The sequence below is a fragment of the Callospermophilus lateralis genome, chromosome 3 (genome assembly GCF_048772815.1).
Source record: "Callospermophilus lateralis isolate mCalLat2 chromosome 3, mCalLat2.hap1, whole genome shotgun sequence".
NCBI classification, from domain to species: domain Eukaryota; kingdom Metazoa; phylum Chordata; class Mammalia; order Rodentia; family Sciuridae; genus Callospermophilus; species Callospermophilus lateralis.
The window spans coordinates 2,081,191-2,103,971 of record NC_135307.1 but is presented as its reverse complement, the minus strand read 5'-3'; the positions used below and the strand labels follow the sequence as shown (position 1 = coordinate 2,103,971).

The window sequence follows — 22,781 nt, the reverse complement described above, 5'->3', positions numbered from 1 at the left end:
TGGTATTCTTCCTACAGTTCTCAGGTTCTGGTGGTGTCCATCCTACAGTGCTCAGGTTCTGGTGGTGTCCTCCCTACAGTGCTCAGGTTCTGGTGGTGTCCTTCCTACAGTGCTCAGGTTCTGGTGGTGTCCTTCCTACAGTGCTCAGGTTCTGGGTGGTGTCCTCCCTACAGTGCTCAGGTTCTGGTGGTGTCCTTCCTACAGTGCTCAGGTTCTGGTGGTGTCCTTCCTCCCTACAGTGCTCAGGATCTGGTGGTGTCCTCCCTACAGTGCTCAGGTTCTGGTGGTGTCCTCCCTACAGTGCTCAGGTTCTGGGTGGTGTCCTTCCTACAGTGCTCAGGTTCTGGTGGTGTCCTTCCTACAGTGCTCAGGTTCTGGTGGTGTCCTTCCTACAGTGCTCAGGTTCTGGTGGTGTCCTTCCTACAGTGCTCAGGTTCTGGTGGTGTCCTTCCTACAGTCCTCAGTTTCTGGTGGTGTCCTCCCTACAGTGCTCAGGTTCTGGTGGTGTCCCTCCTACAGTGCTCAGGTTCTGGTGGTGTCCTCCCTACAGTGCTGAGGTTCTGGTGGTGTCCTCCCTACAGTGCTCAGGTTCTGCTGGTTTCCTCCCTACAGTGCTCAGGTTCTGGGTGGTGTCCTTCCTACAGTGCTCAGGTTCTGGTGGTGTCCTTCCTACAGTGCTCAGGTTCTGGTGCTGTCCTTCCTACAGTGCTCAGATTCTGGTGGTGTCCTTCCTACAGTGCTCAGGTTCTGGTGGTGTCCTTCCTACAGTGCTCAGGTTCTGGTGGTGTCCTTCCTACAGTGCTCAGGTTCTGGTGGTGACCTTCCTACAGTGCTCAGGTTCTGGTGGTCTCCTTCCTACAGTGCTCAGGTTCTGGTGGTGTCCTTCCTACAGTGCTCAGGTTCTGGTGGTGTCCTTCCTACAGTGCTCAGGTTCTGGAGGTGTCCTCCCTACAGTGCTCAGGTTCTGGTGGTGTCCTCCCTACATTGCTCAGGTTCTGGTGGTGTCCTTCCTACAGTGCTAAGGTTCTGGTGGTGTCCTCCCTACAGTGCTCAGGTTCTGGGTGGTGTCCTTCCTACAGTTCTCAGGTTCTGGGTGGTGTCTTTCCTACAGTGCTCAGGTTCTGGTGGTGTCCTCCCTACAGTGCTCAGGTTCTGGTGGTGTCCTTCCTACAGTGCTCAGGTTCTGGTGGTGTCCTTCCTACAGTGCTCAGGTTCTGGTGTTTCCTCCCTACAGTGCTCAGGTTCTGGGTGGTGTCCTTCCTACAGTGCTCAGGTTCTGGTGGTGTCCTTCCTACAGTGCTCAGGTTCTGGTTTTGTCCTCCCTACAGTGCTCAGGTTCTGGTGGTGTCCTCCCTACAGTGCTCAGGTTCTGGTGGTGTCCTTCCTACAGTGCTCAGGTTCTGGTGGTGTCCTCCCTACAGTGCTCAGGTTCTGGTTGTGTCCTTTCTACAGTGCTCAGGTTCTGGTGGTGTCCTCCCTACAGTGCTCAGGTTCTGGGTGGTATCCTTCCTACAGTGCTCAGGTTCTGGTGGTGTCCTTCCTACAGTGCTCAGGTTCTGGTGGTGTCCTCCCTACAGTGCTCAGGTTCTGGGTGGTGTCCTTCCTACAGTTCTCAGGTTCTGGTGGTGTCCTCCCTACAGTGCTCAGGTTCTGGTGGTGTCCTTCCTACAGTGCTCTGGTTCTGGTGGTGTCCTCCCTACAGTGCTCAGGTTCTGGTGGTGTCCTCCCTACAGTGCTCAGGTTCTGGTGGTGTCCTCCTACAGTGCTCAGGTTCTGGTGGTGTCCTCCCTACAGTGCTCAGGTTCTGGTGGTGTCCTTCCTACAGTGCTAAGGTTCTGGTGGTGTCTTCCCTACAGTGCTCAGGTTCTGGTGGTGTCCTTCCTACAGTGCTCCGGTTCTGGTGGTGTCCTCCCTACAGTGTTCAGGTTCTGGGTGGTGTCCTTCCTACAGTTCTCAGGTTCTGGGTGGTGTCCTTCCTACAGTGCTCAGGTTCTGGTGGTGTCCTCCCTACAGTGCTCAGGTTCTGGTGGTGTCCTTCCTACAGTGCTCAGGTTCTGGTGGTGTCCTCCCTACAGTGCTCAGGTTCTGGTGGTGTCCTTCCTACAGTGCTCAGGTTCTGGTGGTGTCCTCCCTACTGTGCTCAGGTTCTGGTGGTGTCCTCCTACAGTGCTCAGGTTCTGGGTGGTGTCCTTCCTACAGTGCTCAGGTTCTGGGTGGTGTCCTCCCTACAGTGCTCAGGTTCTGGGTGGTGTCCTTCCTACAGTGCTCAGGTCTGGTGGTGTCCTCCCTACAGTGCTCAGGTTCTGGTGGTGTCCTCCCTACAGTGCTCAGGTTCTGGTGGTGTCCTCCCTACAGTGCTCAGGTTAGGTGGTGTCCTTCCTACAGGGCTCAGGTTCTGGTGGTGTCCTTCCTACAGTGCTCAGGTTCTGGGTGGTATCCTTCCTACAGTGCTCAGGTTCTGGGTGGTGTCCTTCCTACAGTGCTCAGGTTCTGGTGGTGTCCTCCCTACAGTGCTCAGGTTCTGGTGGTGTCCTCCCTACAGTGCTCAGGTTCTGGTGGTGTCCTCCCTACAGTGCTCAGGTTCTGGTGGTGTCCTCCCTACAGTGCTCTGGTTCTGGTGGTGTCCTCCCTACAGTGCTCAGGTTCTGGGTGGTGTCCTTCCTACAGTGCTCAGGTTCTGGTGGTGTCCTCCCTACAGTGCTCAGGTTCTGGTGGTGTCCTCGCTACAGTGCTCAGGTTCTGGTGGTGTCCTTCCTACAGTGCTCAGGTTCTGGTGGTGTCCTCCCTACAGTGCTCAGGTTCTGGTGGTGTCCTCCCTACAGTGCTCAGGTTCTGGTGGTGTCCTCCCTACAGTGCTCAGGTTCTGGTGGTGTCCTCCCTACAGTGCTCAGGTTCTGGTGGTGTCCTCCCTACAGTGCTCAGGTTCTGGTGGTGTCCTCCCTACAGTGCTCAGGTTCTGGTGGTGTCCTCCCTACAGTGCTCAGGTTCTGGTGGTGTCCTCCCTACAGTGCTCAGGTTCTGGTGGTGTCCTTCCTACAGTGCTCAGGTTCTGGTGTGTCCTCCCTACAGTGCTCAGGTTCTGGGTGGTGTCCTTCCTACAGTGCTCAGGTTCTGGTGGTGTCCTCCCTACAGTGCTCAGGTTCTGGTGGTGTCCTCCCTACAGTGCTCAGGTTCTGGTGGTGTCCTCCCTACAGTGCTCAGGTTCTGGAGTTGTCCTCCCTACACTGCTCAGGTTCTGGTGGTGTCCTCCCTACAGTGCTCAGGTTCTGGGTGGTGTCCTTCCTACAGTGCTCAGGTTCTGGTGGTGTCCTCCCTACAGTGCTCAGGTTCTGGTGGTGTCCCTTCTACAGTGCTCAGGTTCTGGTGGTGTCCTCCCTACAGTGCTCAGGTTCTGGTGGTGTCCTTCCTACAGTGCTAAGCTTCTGGTGGTGTCCTCCCTACAGTGCTCTGGTTCTGGGTGGTGTCCTTCCTACAGTTCTCAGGTTCTGGGTGGTGTCCTTCCTACAGTGCTCAGGTTCTGGCGGTGTCCTCCCTACAGTGCTCAGGTTCTGGTGGTGTACTTCCTACAGTGCTCAGGTTCTGGCGGTGTCCTTCTTACAGTGCTCAGGTTCTGGTGTGTCCTCCCTACAGTGCTCAGGTTCTGGGTGGTGTCCTTCCTACAGTGCTCAGGTTCTGGTGGTGTCCTTCCTACAGTGCTCAGGTTCTGGTGGTGTCCTCCTACAGTGCTCAGGTTCTAGTGATGTCCTCCCTACAGTGCTCAGGTTCTGGTGGTGTCCTCCGTACAGTGCTCAGGTTCTGGTGGTGTCCTCCTACAGTGCTCAGGTCCTGGGTGGTGTCCTCCTACAGTGCTCAGGTTCTGGTGGTGTCCTCCCTACAGTGCTCTGGTTCTGGGTGGTGTCCTTCCTACAGTTCTCAGGTTCTGGGTGGTGTCCTTCCTACAGTGCTCAGGTTCTGGTGGTGTCCTCCCTACAGTGCTCAGGTTCTGGTGGTGTACTTCCTACAGTGCTCAGGTTCTGGCGGTGTCCTTCCTACAGTGCTCAGGTTCTGGTGTGTCCTCCCTACAGTGCTCAGGTTCTGGGTGGTGTCCTTCCTACAGTGCTCAGGTTCTGGTGGTGTCCTTCCTACAGTGCTCAGGTTCTGGTGGTGTCCTCCTACAGTGCTCAGTTTCTAGTGATGTCCTCCCTACAGTGCTCAGGTTCTGGTGGTGTCCTCCGTACAGTGCTCAGGTTCTGGTGGTGTCCTCCTACAGTGCTCAGGTCCTGGGTGGTGTCCTCTTACAATGCTCAGGTTCTGGTGGTGTCCTCCCTACAGTGCTCAGGTTCTGGGTGGTGTCCTTCCTACAGTGCTCAGGTTCTGGTGGTGTCCTTCCTACAGTGCTCAGGTTCTGGTGGTGTCCTCCTACAGTGCTCAGGTTCTGGGTGGTGTCCTTCCTACAGTGCTCAGGTTCTGGTGGTGTCCTTCCTACAGTTGTCAGGTTCTCGTGGTGTCCTTCCTACAGTGCTCAGGTTCTAGTGGTGTCCTCCCTACAGTGCTCAGGTTCTGGTGGTGTCCTCCCTACAGTGCTCAGGTTCTGGTGGTGTCCTTCCTACAGTGCTCAGGTTCTGGTGGTGTCCTCCCTACAGTGCTCAGGTTCTGGTGGTGTCCTCCCTACAGTGCTCAGGTTTTGGGTGGTGTCCTCCCTACAGTGCTCAGGTTCTGGTGGTGTCCTTCCTACAGTGCTCAGGTTCTGGTGGTGTCCTCCTACAGTGCTCAGGTTCTGGGTGGTGTCCTTCCTACAGTGCTCAGGTTCTGGTGGTGTCCTTCCTACAGTGCTCAGGTTCACGTGGTGTCCTTCCTACAGTGCTCAGGTTCTGGTGGTGTCCTTCCTACAGTGCTCAGGTTCTGGTGGTGTCCTTCCTACAGTGCTCAGGTTCTGGTGGTGTCCTTCCTACAGTGCTCAGGTTCTGGTGGTGTCCTTCCTACAGTGCTCAGGTTCTGGTGGTGTCCTTCCTACAGTGCTCAGGTTCTGGTGGTGTCCTCACTACAGTGCTCAGGTTCTGGGTGGTATCCTTCCTACAGTTCTCAGGTTCTGGTGGTGTCCTCCTACAGTGCTCAGGTTCTGGTGGTGTCCTCCCTACAGTGCTCAGGTTCTGGAGGTGTCCTTCCTACAGTTCTCAGGTTCTGGTGGTGTCCTTCCTACAGTGCTCAGGTTCTGGTGGTTCCCTCCCTACAGTGCTCAGGTTCTGGGTGGTATTCTTCCTACAGTTCTCAGGTTCTGGTGGTGTCCATCCTACACAGTGCTCAGGTTCTGGGTGGTATTCTTCCTACAGTTCTCAGGTTCTGGTGGTGTCCATCCTACAGTGCTCAGGTTCTGGTGGTGTCCTCCCTACAGTGCTCAGGTTCTGGTGGTGTCCTTCCTACAGTGCTCAGGTTCTGGTGGTGTCCTTCCTACAGTGCTCAGGTTCTGGGTGGTGTCCTCCCTACAGTGCTCAGGTTCTGGTGGTGTCCTTCCTACAGTGCTCAGGTTCTGGTGGTGTCCTTCCTCCCTACAGTGCTCAGGTTCTGGTGGTGTCCTCCCTACAGTGCTCAGGTTCTGGTGGTGTCCTCCCTACAGTGCTCAGGTTCTGGGTGGTGTCCTTCCTACAGTGCTCAGGTTCTGGTGGTGTCGTTCCTACAGTGCTCAGGTTCTGGTGGTGTCCTTCCTACAGTGCTCAGGTTCTGGTGGTGTCCTTCCTACAGTGCTCAGGTTCTGGTGGTGTCCTTCCTACAGTCCTCAGTTTCTGGTGGTGTCCTCCCTACAGTGCTCAGGTTCTGGTGGTGTCCCTCCTACAGTGCTCAGGTTCTGGTGGTGTCCTCCCTACAGTGCTGAGGTTCTGGTGGTGTCCTCCCTACAGTGCTCAGGTTCTGCTGGTTTCCTCCCTACAGTGCTCAGGTTCTGGGTGGTGTCCTTCCTACAGTGCTCAGGTTCTGGTGGTGTCCTTCCTACAGTGCTCAGGTTCTGGTGCTGTCCTTCCTACAGTGCTCAGATTCTGGTGGTGTCCTTCCTACAGTGCTCAGGTTCTGGTGGTGTCCTTCCTACAGTGCTCAGGTTCTGGTGGTGTCCTTCCTACAGTGCTCAGGTTCTGGTGGTGACCTTCCTACAGTGCTCAGGTTCTGGTGGTCTCCTTCCTACAGTGCTCAGGTTCTGGTGGTGTCCTTCCTACAGTGCTCAGGTTCTGGTGGTGTCCTTCCTACAGTGCTCAGGTTCTGGAGGTGTCCTCCCTACAGTGCTCAGGTTCTGGTGGTGTCCTCCCTACATTGCTCAGGTTCTGGTGGTGTCCTTCCTACAGTGCTAAGGTTCTGGTGGTGTCCTCCCTACAGTGCTCAGGTTCTGGGTGGTGTCCTTCCTACAGTTCTCAGGTTCTGGGTGGTGTCCTTCCTAAAGTGCTCAGGTTCTGGTGGTGTCCTCCCTACAGTGCTCAGGTTCTGGTGGTGTCCTTCCTACAGTGCTCAGGTTCTGGTGGTGTCCTTCCTACAGTGCTCAGGTTCTGGTGTTTCCTCCCTACAGTGCTCAGGTTCTGGGTGGTGTCCTTCCTACAGTGCTCAGGTTCTGGTGGTGTCCTTCCTACAGTGCTCAGGTTCTGGTTTTGTCCTCCCTACAGTGCTCAGGTTCTGGTGGTGTCCTCCCTACAGTGCTCAGGTTCTGGTGGTGTCCTTCCTACAGTGCTCAGGTTCTGGTGGTGTCCTCCCTACAGTGCTCAGGTTCTGGTTGTGTCCTTTCTACAGTGCTCAGGTTCTGGTGGTGTCCTCCCTACAGTGCTCAGGTTCTGGGTGGTATCCTTCCTACAGTGCTCAGGTTCTGGTGGTGTCCTTCCTACAGTGCTCAGGTTCTGGTGGTGTCCTCCCTACAGTGCTCAGGTTCTGGGTGGTGTCCTTCCTACAGTTCTCAGGTTCTGGTGGTGTCCTCCCTACAGTGCTCAGGTTCTGGTGGTGTCCTTCCTACAGTGCTCTGGTTCTGGTGGTGTCCTCCCTACAGTGCTCAGGTTCTGGTGGTGTCCTCCCTACAGTGCTCAGGTTCTGGTGGTGTCCTCCTACAGTGCTCAGGTTCTGGTGGTGTCCTCCCTACAGTGCTCAGGTTCTGGTGGTGTCCTTCCTACAGTGCTAAGGTTCTGGTGGTGTCTTCCCTACAGTGCTCAGGTTCTGGTGGTGTCCTTCCTACAGTGCTCCGGTTCTGGTGGTGTCCTCCCTACAGTGTTCAGGTTCTGGGTGGTGTCCTTCCTACAGTTCTCAGGTTCTGGGTGGTGTCCTTCCTACAGTGCTCAGGTTCTGGTGGTGTCCTCCCTACAGTGCTCAGGTTCTGGTGGTGTCCTTCCTACAGTGCTCAGGTTCTGGTGGTGTCCTCCCTACAGTGCTCAGGTTCTGGTGGTGTCCTTCCTACAGTGCTCAGGTTCTGGTGGTGTCCTCCCTACTGTGCTCAGGTTCTGGTGGTGTCCTCCTACAGTGCTCAGGTTCTGGGTGGTGTCCTTCCTACAGTGCTCAGGTTCTGGGTGGTGTCCTCCCTACAGTGCTCAGGTTCTGGGTGGTGTCCTTCCTACAGTGCTCAGGTCTGGTGGTGTCCTCCCTACAGTGCTCAGGTTCTGGTGGTGTCCTCCCTACAGTGCTCAGGTTCTGGTGGTGTCCTCCCTACAGTGCTCAGGTTAGGTGGTGTCCTTCCTACAGGGCTCAGGTTCTGGTGGTGTCCTCCCTACAGTGCTCAGGTTCTGGTGGTGTCCTCCCTACAGTGCTCAGGTTCTGGTGGTGTCCTCCCTACAGTGCTCAGGTTCTGGTGGTGTCCTTCCTACAGTGCTCAGGTTCTGGTGGTGTCCTCCCTACAGTGCTCAGGTTCTGGTGGTGTCCTCCCTACAGTGCTCAGGTTCTGGTGGTGTCCTCCCTACAGTGCTCAGGTTCTGGTGGTGTCCTCCCTACAGTGCTCAGGTTCTGGTGGTGTCCTTCCTACAGTGCTCAGGTTCTGGTGTGTCCTCCCTACAGTGCTCAGGTTCTGGGTGGTGTCCTTCCTACAGTGCTCAGGTTCTGGTGGTGTCCTCCCTACAGTGCTCAGGTTCTGGTGGTGTCCTCCCTACAGTGCTCAGGTTCTGGTGGTGTCCTCCCTACAGTGCTCAGGTTCTGGAGTTGTCCTCCCTACACTGCTCAGGTTCTGGTGGTGTCCTCCCTACAGTGCTCAGGTTCTGGGTGGTGTCCTTCCTACAGTGCTCAGGTTCTGGTGGTGTCCTCCCTACAGTGCTCAGGTTCTGGTGGTGTCCCTTCTACAGTGCTCAGGTTCTGGTGGTGTCCTCCCTACAGTGCTCAGGTTCTGGTGGTGTCCTTCCTACAGTGCTAAGGTTCTGGTGGTGTCCTCCCTACAGTGCTCTGGTTCTGGGTGGTGTCCTTCCTACAGTTCTCAGGTTCTGGGTGGTGTCCTTCCTACAGTGCTCAGGTTCTGGCGGTGTCCTCCCTACAGTGCTCAGGTTCTGGTGGTGTACTTCCTACAGTGCTCAGGTTCTGGCGGTGTCCTTCTTACAGTGCTCAGGTTCTGGTGTGTCCTCCCTACAGTGCTCAGGTTCTGGGTGGTGTCCTTCCTACAGTGCTCAGGTTCTGGTGGTGTCCTTCCTACAGTGCTCAGGTTCTGGTGGTGTCCTCCTACAGTGCTCAGGTTCTAGTGATGTCCTCCCTACAGTGCTCAGGTTCTGGTGGTGTCCTCCGTACAGTGCTCAGGTTCTGGTGGTGTCCTCCTACAGTGCTCAGGTCCTGGGTGGTGTCCTCCTACAGTGCTCAGGTTCTGGTGGTGTCCTCCCTACAGTGTTCAGGTCCTGGGTGGTGTCCTCCCTACAGTGCTCAGGTTCTGGGTGGTGTCCTCCCTACAGTGCTCAGGTTCTGGGTGGTGTCCTCCCTACAGTGCTCAGGTTCTGGTGGTGTCCTCCCTACAGTGCTCAGGTTCTGGTGGTGTCCTTCCTACAGTGCTCAGGTTCTGGTGGTGTCCTCCCTACAGTGCTCAGGTTCTGGGTGGTGTCCTTCCTACAGTGCTCAGGTTCTGGTGGTGTCCTTCCTACAGTGCTCAGGTTCTGGTGGTGTCCTCCTACAGTGCTCAGGTTCTGGGTGGTGTCCTTCCTACAGTGCTCAGGTTCTGGTGGTGTCCTTCCTACAGTTCTCAGGTTCGCGTGGTGTCCTTCCTACAGTGCTCAGGTTCTAGTGGTGTCCTCCCTACAGTGCTCAGGTTCTGGTGGTGTCCTCCCTACAGTGCTCAGGTTCTGGTGGTGTCCTTCCTACAGTGCTCAGGTTCTGGTGGTGTCCTCCCTACAGTGCTCAGGTTCTGGTGGTGTCCTTCCTACAGTGCTCAGGTTCTCTTGGTGTCCTTCCTACAGTGCTCAGGTTCTGGTGGTGTCCTTCCTACAGTGCTCAGGTTCTGGTGGTTTCCTTCCTACAGTGCTCAGGTTCTGGTGGTGTCCTTCCTACAGTGCTCAGGTTCTGGTGGTGTCCTTCCTACAGTGCTCAGGTTCTGGTGGTGTCCTCACTACAGTGCTCAGGTTCTGGGTGGTATCCTTCCTACAGTTCTCAGGTTCTGGTGGTGTCCTCCTACAGTGCTCAGGTTCTGGTGGTGTCCTCCCTACAGTGCTCAGGTTCTGGAGGTGTCCTTCCTACAGTTCTCAGGTTCTGGTGGTGTCCTTCCTACAGTGCTCAGGTTCTGGTGGTTCCCTCCCTACAGTGCTCAGGTTCTGGGTGGTATTCTTCCTACAGTTCTCAGGTTCTGGTGGTGTCCATCCTACAGTGCTCAGGTTCTGGTGGTGTCCTCCCTACAGTGCTCAGGTTCTGGTGGTGTCCTCCTACAGTGCTCAGGTTCTGGTGGTGTCCTCCCTACAGTGCTCAGGTTCTGGAGGTGTCCTTCCTACAGTTCTCAGGTTCTGGTGGTGTCCTCCCTACAGTGCTCAGGTTCTCGTGGTGTCCTTCCTACAGTGCTCAGGTTCTGGGTGGTGTCCTCCCTACAGTGCTCAGGTTCTGGTGGTGTCCTTCCTACAGTGCTCAGGTTCTGGTGGTGTCCTTCCTCCCTACAGTGCTCAGGTTCTGGTGGTGTCCTCCCTACAGTGCTCAGGTTCTGGTGGTGTCCTCCCTACAGTGCTCAGGTTCTGGGTGGTGTCCTTCCTACAGTGCTCAGGTTCTGGTGGTGTCCTTCCTACAGTGCTCAGGTTCTGGTGGTGTCCTTCCTACAGTGCTCAGGTTCTGGTGGTGTCCTTCCTACAGTGCTCAGGTTCTGGTGGTGTCCTCCCTACAGTGCTCAGGTTCTGGTGGTGTCCCTCCTACAGTGCTCAGGTTCTGGTGGTGTCCTCCCTACAGTGCTCAGGTTCTGGTGGTGTCCTCCCTACAGTGCTCAGGTTCTGCTGGTTTCCTCCCTACAGTGCTCAGGTTCTGGGTGGTGTCCTTCCTACAGTGCTCAGGTTCTGGTGGTGTCCTTCCTACAGTGCTCAGGTTCTGGTGCTGTCCTTCCTACAGTGCTCAGATTCTGGTGGTGTCCTTCCTACAGTGCTCAGGTTCTGGTGGTGTCCTTCCTACAGTGCTCAGGTTCTGGTGGTGTCCTTCCTACAGTGCTCAGGTTCTGGTGGTGATCTTCCTACAGTGCTCAGGTTCTGGTGGTCTCCTTCCTACAGTGCTCAGGTTCTGGTGGTGTCCTTCCTACAGTGCTCAGGTTCTGGTGGTGTCCTTCCTACAGTGCTCAGGTTCTGGAGGTGTCCTCCCTACAGTGCTCAGGTTCTGGTGGTGTCCTCCCTACATTGCTCAGGTTCTGGTGGTGTCCTTCCTACAGTGCTAAGGTTCTGGTGGTGTCCTCCCTACAGTGCTCAGGTTCTGGGTGGTGTCCTTCCTACAGTTCTCAGGTTCTGGGTGGTGTCCTTCCTAAAGTGCTCAGGTTCTGGTGGTGTCCTCCCTACAGTGCTCAGGTTCTGGTGGTGTCCTTCCTACAGTGCTCAGGTTCTGGTGGTGTCCTTCCTACAGTGCTCAGGTTCTGGTGTTTCCTCCCTACAGTGCTCAGGTTCTGGGTGGTGTCCTTCCTACAGTGCTCAGGTTCTGGTGGTGTCCTTCCTACAGTGCTCAGGTTCTGGTTTTGTCCTCCCTACAGTGCTCAGGTTCTGGTGGTGTCCTCCCTACAGTGCTCAGGTTCTGGTGGTGTCCTTCCTACAGTGCTCAGGTTCTGGTGGTGTCCTCCCTACAGTGCTCAGGTTCTGGTTGTGTCCTTTCTACAGTGCTCAGGTTCTGGTGGTGTCCTCCCTACAGTGCTCAGGTTCTGGGTGGTATCCTTCCTACAGTGCTCAGGTTCTGGTGGTGTCCTTCCTACAGTGCTCAGGTTCTGGTGGTGTCCTCCCTACAGTGCTCAGGTTCTGGGTGGTGTCCTTCCTACAGTTCTCAGGTTCTGGTGGTGTCCTCCCTACAGTGCTCAGGTTCTGGTGGTGTCCTTCCTACAGTGCTCTGGTTCTGGTGGTGTCCTCCCTACAGTGCTCAGGTTCTGGTGGTGTCCTCCCTACAGTGCTCAGGTTCTGGTGGTGTCCTCCTACAGTGCTCAGGTTCTGGTGGTGTCCTCCCTACAGTGCTCAGGTTCTGGTGGTGTCCTTCCTACAGTGCTAAGGTTCTGGTGGTGTCTTCCCTACAGTGCTCAGGTTCTGGTGGTGTCCTTCCTACAGTGCTCCGGTTCTGGTGGTGTCCTCCCTACAGTGTTCAGGTTCTGGGTGGTGTCCTTCCTACAGTTCTCAGGTTCTGGGTGGTGTCCTTCCTACAGTGCTCAGGTTCTGGTGGTGTCCTCCCTACAGTGCTCAGGTTCTGGTGGTGTCCTTCCTACAGTGCTCAGGTTCTGGTGGTGTCCTCCCTACAGTGCTCAGGTTCTGGTGGTGTCCTTCCTACAGTGCTCAGGTTCTGGTGGTGTCCTCCCTACTGTGCTCAGGTTCTGGTGGTGTCCTCCTACAGTGCTCAGGTTCTGGGTGGTGTCCTTCCTACAGTGCTCAGGTTCTGGGTGGTGTCCTCCCTACAGTGCTCAGGTTCTGGGTGGTGTCCTTCCTACAGTGCTCAGGTCTGGTGGTGTCCTCCCTACAGTGCTCAGGTTCTGGTGGTGTCCTCCCTACAGTGCTCAGGTTCTGGTGGTGTCCTCCCTACAGTGCTCAGGTTAGGTGGTGTCCTTCCTACAGGGCTCAGGTTCTGGTGGTGTCCTCCCTACAGTGCTCAGGTTCTGGTGGTGTCCTCCCTACAGTGCTCAGGTTCTGGTGGTGTCCTCCCTACAGTGCTCAGGTTCTGGTGGTGTCCTTCCTACAGTGCTCAGGTTCTGGTGGTGTCCTCCCTACAGTGCTCAGGTTCTGGTGGTGTCCTCCCTACAGTGCTCAGGTTCTGGTGGTGTCCTCCCTACAGTGCTCAGGTTCTGGTGGTGTCCTCCCTACAGTGCTCAGGTTCTGGTGGTGTCCTTCCTACAGTGCTCAGGTTCTGGTGTGTCCTCCCTACAGTGCTCAGGTTCTGGGTGGTGTCCTTCCTACAGTGCTCAGGTTCTGGTGGTGTCCTCCCTACAGTGCTCAGGTTCTGGTGGTGTCCTCCCTACAGTGCTCAGGTTCTGGTGGTGTCCTCCCTACAGTGCTCAGGTTCTGGAGTTGTCCTCCCTACACTGCTCAGGTTCTGGTGGTGTCCTCCCTACAGTGCTCAGGTTCTGGGTGGTGTCCTTCCTACAGTGCTCAGGTTCTGGTGGTGTCCTCCCTACAGTGCTCAGGTTCTGGTGGTGTCCCTTCTACAGTGCTCAGGTTCTGGTGGTGTCCTCCCTACAGTGCTCAGGTTCTGGTGGTGTCCTTCCTACAGTGCTAAGGTTCTGGTGGTGTCCTCCCTACAGTGCTCTGGTTCTGGGTGGTGTCCTTCCTACAGTTCTCAGGTTCTGGGTGGTGTCCTTCCTACAGTGCTCAGGTTCTGGCGGTGTCCTCCCTACAGTGCTCAGGTTCTGGTGGTGTACTTCCTACAGTGCTCAGGTTCTGGCGGTGTCCTTCTTACAGTGCTCAGGTTCTGGTGTGTCCTCCCTACAGTGCTCAGGTTCTGGGTGGTGTCCTTCCTACAGTGCTCAGGTTCTGGTGGTGTCCTTCCTACAGTGCTCAGGTTCTGGTGGTGTCCTCCTACAGTGCTCAGGTTCTAGTGATGTCCTCCCTACAGTGCTCAGGTTCTGGTGGTGTCCTCCGTACAGTGCTCAGGTTCTGGTGGTGTCCTCCTACAGTGCTCAGGTCCTGGGTGGTGTCCTCCTACAGTGCTCAGGTTCTGGTGGTGTCCTCCCTACAGTGTTCAGGTCCTGGGTGGTGTCCTCCCTACAGTGCTCAGGTTCTGGGTGGTGTCCTCCCTACAGTGCTCAGGTTCTGGGTGGTGTCCTCCCTACAGTGCTCAGGTTCTGGTGGTGTCCTCCCTACAGTGCTCAGGTTCTGGTGGTGTCCTTCCTACAGTGCTCAGGTTCTGGTGGTGTCCTCCCTACAGTGCTCAGGTTCTGGGTGGTGTCCTTCCTACAGTGCTCAGGTTCTGGTGGTGTCCTTCCTACAGTGCTCAGGTTCTGGTGGTGTCCTCCTACAGTGCTCAGGTTCTGGGTGGTGTCCTTCCTACAGTGCTCAGGTTCTGGTGGTGTCCTTCCTACAGTTCTCAGGTTCGCGTGGTGTCCTTCCTACAGTGCTCAGGTTCTAGTGGTGTCCTCCCTACAGTGCTCAGGTTCTGGTGGTGTCCTCCCTACAGTGCTCAGGTTCTGGTGGTGTCCTTCCTACAGTGCTCAGGTTCTGGTGGTGTCCTCCCTACAGTGCTCAGGTTCTGGTGGTGTCCTTCCTACAGTGCTCAGGTTCTCTTGGTGTCCTTCCTACAGTGCTCAGGTTCGGGTGGTGTCCTTCCTACAGTGCTCAGGTTCTGGTGGTTTCCTTCCTACAGTGCTCAGGTTCTGGTGGTGTCCTTCCTACAGTGCTCAGGTTCTGGTGGTGTCCTTCCTACAGTGCTCAGGTTCTGGTGGTGTCCTCACTACAGTGCTCAGGTTCTGGGTGGTATCCTTCCTACAGTTCTCAGGTTCTGGTGGTGTCCTCCTACAGTGCTCAGGTTCTGGTGGTGTCCTCCCTACAGTGCTCAGGTTCTGGAGGTGTCCTTCCTACAGTTCTCAGGTTCTGGTGGTGTCCTTCCTACAGTGCTCAGGTTCTGGTGGTTCCCTCCCTACAGTGCTCAGGTTCTGGGTGGTATTCTTCCTACAGTTCTCAGGTTCTGGTGGTGTCCATCCTACAGTGCTCAGGTTCTGGTGGTGTCCTCCCTACAGTGCTCAGGTTCTGGTGGTGTCCTCCTACAGTGCTCAGGTTCTGGTGGTGTCCTCCCTACAGTGCTCAGGTTCTGGAGGTGTCCTTCCTACAGTTCTCAGGTTCTGGTGGTGTCCTCCCTACAGTGCTCAGGTTCTGGTGGTGTCCTTCCTACAGTGCTCAGGTTCTGGGTGGTGTCCTCCCTACAGTGCTCAGGTTCTGGTGGTGTCCTTCCTACAGTGCTCAGGTTCTGGTGGTGTCCTTCCTCCCTACAGTGCTCAGGTTCTGGTGGTGTCCTCCCTACAGTGCTCAGGTTCTGGTGGTGTCCTCCCTACAGTGCTCAGGTTCTGGGTGGTGTCCTTCCTACAGTGCTCAGGTTCTGGTGGTGTCCTTCCTACAGTGCTCAGGTTCTGGTGGTGTCCTTCCTACAGTGCTCAGGTTCTGGTGGTGTCCTTCCTACAGTGCTCAGGTTCTGGTGGTGTCCTCCCTACAGTGCTCAGGTTCTGGTGGTGTCCCTCCTACAGTGCTCAGGTTCTGGTGGTGTCCTCCCTACAGTGCTCAGGTTCTGGTGGTGTCCTCCCTACAGTGCTCAGGTTCTGCTGGTTTCCTCCCTACAGTGCTCAGGTTCTGGGTGGTGTCCTTCCTACAGTGCTCAGGTTCTGGTGGTGTCCTTCCTACAGTGCTCAGGTTCTGGTGCTGTCCTTCCTACAGTGCTCAGATTCTGGTGGTGTCCTTCCTACAGTGCTCAGGTTCTGGTGGTGTCCTTCCTACAGTGCTCAGGTTCTGGTGGTGTCCTTCCTACAGTGCTCAGGTTCTGGTGGTGATCTTCCTACAGTGCTCAGGTTCTGGTGGTCTCCTTCCTACAGTGCTCAGGTTCTGGTGGTGTCCTTCCTACAGTGCTCAGGTTCTGGTGGTGTCCTTCCTACAGTGCTCAGGTTCTGGAGGTGTCCTCCCTACAGTGCTCAGGTTCTGGTGGTGTCCTCCCTACATTGCTCAGGTTCTGGTGGTGTCCTTCCTACAGTGCTCAGGTTCTGGTGGTGTCCTCCCTACAGTGCTCAGGTTCTGGGTGGTGTCCTTCCTACAGTTCTCAGGTTCTGGGTGGTGTCCTTCCTACAGTGCTCAGGTTCTGGTTGTGTCCTCCCTACAGTGCTCAGGTTCTGGTGGTGTCCTCCCTACAGTGCTCAGGTTCTGGTGGTGTCCTTCCTACAGTGCTCAGGTTCTGGTGTGTCCTCCCTACAGTGCTCAGGTTCTGGGTGGTGTCCTTCCTACAGTGCTCAGGTTCTGGTGGTGTCCTTCCTACAGTGCTCAGGTTCTGGTGGTGTCCTCCCTACAGTGCTCAGGTTCTGGTGGTGTCCTCCCTACAGTGCTCAGGTTCTGGTGGTGTCCTTCCTACAGTGCTCAGGTTCTGGTGGTGTCCTTTCTACAGTGCTCAGGTTCTGGTTGTGTCCTTTCTACAGTGCTCAGGTTCTGGTGGTGTCCTCCCTACAGTGCTCAGGTTCTGGGTGGTATCCTTCCTACAGTGCTCAGGTTCTGGTGGTGTCCTTCCTACAGTGCTCAGGTTCTGGTGGTGTCCTCCCTACAGTGCTCAGGTTCTGGGTGGTGTCCTTCCTACAGTTCTCAGGTTCTGGTGGTGTCCTCCCTACAGTGCTCAGGTTCTTGTGGTGTCCTTCCTACAGTGCTCTGGTTCTGGTGGTGTCCTCCCTACAGTGCTCAGGTTCTGGTGGTGTCCTCCCTACAGTGCTCAGGTTCTGGTGGTGTCCTCCTACAGTGCTCAGGTTCTGGTGGTGTCCTCCCTACAGTGCTCAGGTTCTGGTGGTGTCCTTCCTACAGTGCTAAGGTTCTGGTGGTGCCTTCCCTACAGTGCTCAGGTTCTGGTGGTGTCCTTCCTACAGTGCTCAGGTTCTGGTGGTGTCCTCCCTACAGTGTTCAGGTTCTGGGTGGTGTCCTTCCTACAGTTCTCAGGTTCTGGGTGGTGTCCTTCCTACAGTGCTCAGGTTCTGGTGGTGTCCTCCCTACAGTGCTCAGGTTCTGGTGGTGTCCTTCCTACAGTGCTCAGGTTCTGGTGGTGTCCTCCCTACAGTGCTCAGGTTCTGGTGGTGTCCTTCCTACAGTGCTCAGGTTCTGGTGGTGTCCTCCCTACTGTGCTCAGGTTCTGGTGGTGTCCTCCTACAGTGCTCAGGTTCTGGGTGGTGTCCTCCCTACAGTGCTCAGGTTCTGGTGGTGTCCTTCCTACAGTGCTCAGGTTCTGGGTGGTGTCCTCCCTACAGTGCTCAGGTTCTGGGTGGTGTCCTTCCTACAGTGCTCAGGTCTGGTGGTGTCCTCCCTACAGTGCTCAGGTTCTGGTGGTGTCCTCCCTACAGTGCTCAGGTTCTGGTGGTGTCCTCCCTACAGTGCTCAGGTTAGGTGGTGTCCTTCCTACAGGGCTCAGGTTCTGGTGGTGTCCTTCCTACAGTGCTCAGGTTCTCGGTGGTATCCTTCCTACAGTGCTCAGGTTCTGGGTGGTGTCCTTCCTACAGTGCTCAGGTTCTGGTGGTGTCCTCCCTACAGTGCTCAGGTTCTGGTGGTGTCCTCCCTACAGTGCTCAGGTTCTGGTGGTGTCCTCCCTACAGTGCTCAGGTTCTGGTGGTGTCCTCCCTACAGTGCTCTGGTTCTGGTGGTGTCCTCCCTACAGTGCTCAGGTTCTGGGTGGTGTCCTTCCTACAGTGCTCAGGTTCTGGTGGTGTCCTCCCTACAGTGCTCAGGTTCTGGTGGTGTCCTCCCTACAGTGCTCAGGTTCTGGTGGTGTCCTCCCTACAGTGCTCAGGTTCTGGTGGTGTCCTCCCTACAGTGCTCAGGTTCTGGTGGTGTCCTCCCTACAGTGCTCAGGTTCTGGTGGTGTCCTTCCTACAGTGCTCTGGTTCTGGTGGTGTCCTCCCTACAGTGCTCAGGTTCTGGTGGTGTCCTTCCTACAGTGCTCAGGTTCTGGTGGTGTCCTCCCTACAGTGCTCAGGTTCTGGTGGTGTCCTCCCTACAGTGCTCAGGTTCTGGTGGTGTCCTCCCTACAGTGCTCAGGTTCTGGTGGTGTCCTCCCTACAGTGCTCAGGTTCTGGGTGGTGTCCTCCCTACAGTGCTCAGGTTCTGGTGGTGTCCTCCCTACAGTGCTCAGGTTCTGGTGGTGTCCTCCCTACAGTGCTCAGGTTCTGGGTGGTGTCCTTCCTACAGTGCTCAGTTTCTTGTGGTGTCCTCCTACAGTGCTCAGGTTCTGGTGGTGTCCTCCCTACAGTGCTCAGGTTCTGGGTGGTGTCCTTCCTATAGTGCTCAGGTTCTGGTGGTGTTTTCCCTACAGTGCTCACGTTCTGGTGGTGTCCTCCCTACAGTGCTCAGGTTCTGGGTGGTGTCCTTCCTACAGTGCTCAGGTTCTGGTGGTGTCCTCCTACAGTGCTCAGGTTCTGGGTGGTGTCCTCCCTACAGTGCTCAGGTTCTGTTGGTGTCCTTCCCAGAGTGCTCAGGTTCTGGTGGTGTCCTTCCTACAGTGCTCAGGTTCTGGTGGTTTCCTTCCTACAGTGCTCAGGTTCTGGTGGTGTCCTCCTACAGTGCTCAGGTTCTGGGTGGTGTCCTCCCTACAGTGCTCAGGTTCTGGTGGTGTCCTCCCTACAGTGCTCAGGTTCTGGTGGTGTCCTTCCTACAGTGCTCAGGTTCTGGTGGTTTCCTTCCTACAGTGCTCAGGTTCTTTTGTGGTTGGTGGGTCCGCTGTAAAATCAGTGTTCTTCACAGGCCCTGCCCAGCTTGTGGGCTGGTCATCAGGCTCCACAGGGGGTTAGACACTCTGGTCCTTCTCCACTCAAGGCTGTGGTCTTGCCCTGCCCGATTCACCCTTTGGGTCTGTGGCTCCTGAGCTCCGGTGATGGCCCGCCTTTCACTGAGCACAGTCTGCTGCCCCCTGTTTCCAGGATTCCTGTGTCCCCTCAGATACCTTTGCTACCTTTTTCCCCGGGCACCCCCGCTGATGTGGTCATCTAAATGAAGTGCCAGCTGATGTCCCAGCTTGTCAAAACAGACGTCCACCCCTGCTGTGTGGGAACCCTAGTCTTGCCTCACCTTGACGCTGTCAATGGCTCAGGATTCGCCCAGGACGTTTTGGCCTTGGACAGGGTGGGCAGCTCTCTTGCACAGCCCTTTGCTGGGTGCTCTCCCTGAGAGGTTGACCTTCCTTCCACAGAGCTGGACAGCTGCCTCCTGGGGGTCAGACCCCCGTCCTCAGAGATGGCTGAACTGGAGCCCTGGGGTCTTCCTGCTGCCCAGGAGCCCTCCCACCTCAGAGGAGCAGGTTCCTTCATTGCTCCTGTCCATGTACCTGCCTGCCGTGGACTGCATACTTGGTCACTCTCTGCCCTTGCCCAGCAGGGTGGAGATGGGGCCTTCTTCCTTTGTCATGTCTCACCAACACCAACAGCTCCCCTGGCTCCCTCTGCACACACTCCTGGGACCTGTGGCCCCCCAAGGGGGCAGCTGGCTTTGGCCTTCCCTGGTGAGCAGGGTGTGCAGCCCCACACACAAGCTGAAGCAGGGGTGGGGTGCTGCTGCGGCCAGGTCGGGAGAAAGACCCGCCACCCAGGCCAGCAGTCCAAGGCTCTGGAGCCACTGGGCAGCTGTGTCACAGAGCTGGGCCTTCTGGGAAACTGAAGACCCCCCATCCCTGATTGTTGAGACCAAGTCAGAAGGATTTCAGCCACGTGGCTCAGAGTAACGGGAATGAGTTTACTGAAGGGAAGGAAAGGTAAAGGGGACACTTCTCAAAAGAGAAGCACAACTTTCCACTGTCAGCAGGGTGGTATCAGTTTCACGTCCCCACTGCCATGGCCACTGGAGGTCACTGTGGCCCATGCTGGCGGGTTCCAACTGGATTCTTAACCATACATTTTAACAGACTTCATGGTTAGGAGGAGCTACCTCATTTCCCAGAGTTCTGGGACCTGGTCTGTGAAGAGCGTCACAGAAGTGTCTCCATCAGGCAACTAGGGTTCCTCTTACCTACATAATGGTGGGCCTGCACTTCTCCTGAGTTAACAGGTAGTTCGCTAAGGAATGTGACATACACTGTCTACCCAGACCAGGCAGGGCTGCAGGTAAAAGGCTTCTTGGAAGGAAGTATATGGGGTGAGCACCGTGGACCCCTTGTGTGGAGTTATTCCCTTAACCTCATGTTCCCTAGATTCACATGTCTGTGCCCATCCACTGGAGCTGTGCAGGGCTGGAGAGGGAATGCACTTGTTGGCTTTTCTCCTTCGACTTCCTGGTGAAGGGGGGCATCCTCCCCTTGTTCACGTGCTCCACGTGTACCCTCCCCTTGTTCCCGTGCTCCACATACATCCTCTCTTGTTCCCATGCTCCATGTGAATCCTCCCCTTGGTCCTGTGCTCCATGTCACCCTCCCCTTGCTCCCGTGCACCACTTGCACCCTCCCGTTGTTCCCGTGTTCCACGTGCATCCTCTCCTGTTCCCGTGCTCCACTTGCACCCTCCCCTTGTTCCCATGCTCCACGTGCACCCTCCCCTTGTTCCCGTGCTCCACGTGCACCCTCCCCTTGTTCCCGTGCTCCACATACATCCTCTCTTGTTCCCATGCTCCATGTGAATCCTCCCCTTGGTCCTGTGCTCCATGTGAACCTTCCCCTTGCTCCCGTGCACCACTAGCACCCTCCCCTTGTTCCCGTGTTCCACGTGAATCCTCTCTTGTTCCCGTGCTCCACTTGCACCCTCCTCTTGTTCCCATGCTCCACGTGCACCCTCCCCTTGTTCCCGTGCTCCACGTGCACCCTCCCCTTGTTCCCGTGCTCCATGTGCATCCTCTCCTGTTCTTGTGCTCCACTTGCACCCTCCCCTTGTTCCCATGCTCCATGTGCACCCTCCCCTTGTTCCCGTGCTCCACTTGCACCCTCCCCTTGTTCCCGTGCTCCACGTGCACCCTCCCCTTGTTCCCGTGCTCCACGTGCACCCTCCCCTTGTTCTCATGCTCCATGTGCATCCTCCCCTTTTCCCGTGCTCCACGTGCATCCTCCCCTGTTCCCGTGCTCCACGTGTACCCTCCCCTTGTTCCCGTGCTCCACGTGCACCCTCCCCTTGTTCCCGTGCTCCATGTGCATCCTCTCCTGTTCCCGTGCTCCACTTGCACCCTCCCCTTGTTCCCATGCTCCACGTGCACCCTCCCCTTGTTCCCGTGCTCCACGTGCACCCTCCCCTTGTTCCCGTGCTCCACATACATCCTCTCTTGTTCCCATGCTCCATGTGAATCCTCCCCTTGGTCCTGTGCTCCATGTGAACCTTCCCCTTGCTCCCGTGCACCACTAGCACCCTCCCCTTGTTCCCGTGTTCCACGTGAATCCTCTCTTGTTCCCGTGCTCCACTTGCACCCTCCTCTTGTTCCCATGCTCCACGTGCACCCTCCCCTTGTTCCCGTGCTCCACGTGCACCCTCCCCTTGTTCCCGTGCTCCATGTGCATCCTCTCCTGTTCTTGTGCTCCACTTGCACCCTCCCCTTGTTCCCATGCTCCATGTGCACCCTCCCCTTGTTCCCGTGCTCCACTTGCACCCTCCCCTTGTTCCCGTGCTCCACGTGCACCCTCCCCTTGTTCCCGTGCTCCACGTGCACCCTCCCCTTGTTCTCATGCTCCATGTGCATCCTCCCCTTTTCCCGTGCTCCACGTGCATCCTCCCCTGTTCCCGTGCTCCACGTGTACCCTCCCCTTGTTCCCGTGCTCCACGTGCACCCTCCCCTTGTTCCCGTGCTCCATGTGCATCCTCTCCTGTTCCCGTGCTCCACTTGCACCCTCCCCTTGTTCCCATGCTCCACGTGACCCTCCCCTTGTTCCCATGCTCCACGTGCACCCTCCCCTTGTTCCCGTGCTCCATGTGCATCCGCCCCTTGTTCCCGTGCTCCACTTGCATCCTCTCCTGTTCTCGTGCTCCACTTGCACCCTCCCCTTGTTCCCGTGCTCCACGTGCACCCTCCCCTTGTTCCCCTGTTCCATGTGCATCCTCTCCTGTTCCTGTGCTCCACTTGCACCCTCCCCTTGTTCCCATGCTCCATGTGCATCCTCTCCTGTTCCTGTGCTCCACTTGCACCCTCCCCTTGTTCCCATGCTCCATGTGCACCCTCCCCTTGTTCCCATGCTCCACGTGCACCCTCCCCTTGTTCCCGTGCTCCATGTGCATCCGCCCCTTGTTCCCGTGCTCCACTTGCATCCTCCCCTGTTCCCGTGCTCCACTTGCACCCTCCCCTTGTTCCCATGCTCCATGTGCACCCTCCCCTTGTTCCCGTGCTCCACGTGCACCCTCCCCTTGTTCCCGTGCTCCACGTGCACCCTCCCCTTGTTCCCCTGTTCCATGTGCATCCTCTCCTGTTTCCGTGCTCCACTTGCACCCTCCCCTTGTTCCCATGCTCCATGTGCACCCTCCCCTTGTTCCCATGCTCCACGTGTACCCTCCCCTTGTTCCCGTGCTCCATGTGCATCCGCCCCTTGTTCCCGTGCTCCACTTGCATCCTCCCCTGTTCCCGTGCTCCACTTGCACCCTCCCCTTGTTCCCATGCTCCACATGCATCTACCCCTTGTTCCCGTGCTCCACGTGCACCCTCCCCTTGTTCCCGTGCTTCACGTGCATCCTCCCCTCTTCCCGTGCTCCACGTGCACCCTCCCCTTGTTCCCGTGCTCCACGTGCACCCTCCCCTTGTTCTTGTGCTCCACGTGCACCCTCCCCTTGTTCCCATGCTCCACGTACACCCTCCCCTTGTTCCCGTGCTCCATGTGCATCCGCCCCTTGTTCCCGTGCTCCACTTGCATCCTCTCCTGTTCCCGTGCTCCACTTGCACCCTCCCCTTGTTCCCATGCTCCACGTGCACCCTCCCCTTGTTCCCGTGCTCCACGTGCACCCTCCCCTTGTTCCCGTGCTCCACGTGCACCCTCCCCTTGTTCCCCTGTTCCATGTGCATCCTTTCCTGTTTCCGTGCTCCACTTGCACCCTCCCCTTGTTCCCATGCTCCATGTGCACCCTCTCCTTGTTCCCATGCTCCACGTGCACCCTCCCCTTGTTCCCGTGCTCCATGTGCATCCGCCCCTTGTTCCCGTGCTCCACTTGCATCCTCCCCTGTTCCCGTGCTCCACTTGCACCCTCCCCTTGTTCCCATGCTCCATGTGCACCCTCCCCTTGTTCCCGTGCTCCATGTGCACACTCCCTTGTTCCCGTGCTCCACTTGCACCCTCTCCTTGTTCCCATGCTTCACGTGCATCCTCCCCTGTTCCCGTGCTCCACTTGCACCCTCTCCTTGTTCCCATGCTCCACGTGCATCTTCCTCTTGTTCCCGTGCTCCATGTGCACCCTCCCCTTGTTCCCATGCTCCATGTGCATCCTCCCCTTGTTCTCGTGCTCCACTTGCACCCTCCCCTTGTTCCCATGCTCCACATGCATCTTCCTCTTGTTCCCGTGCTCCACGTGCACCCTCCCCTTGTTCCCGTGCTCCATGTGCATCCTCCCCTATTCCCGTGCTCCACTTGCACCC

General features: G+C 56.7%; 1 gene segment (V, D, J or C); it reads right to left on the bottom strand.

Annotated features, from left to right (window-relative positions):
- The window catches only part of LOC143393525 (immunoglobulin heavy constant epsilon-like), a 45,152-nt gene extending 23,087 nt beyond the window's left edge, over window positions 1-22,065 (bottom strand). The window contains 1 exon segment of the C gene segment in view: window positions 21,885-22,065. Within this exon segment, the coding sequence occupies window positions 21,885-22,065 (181 nt within the window).
- Between the last annotated feature and the right edge of the window lie 716 nt (window positions 22,066-22,781).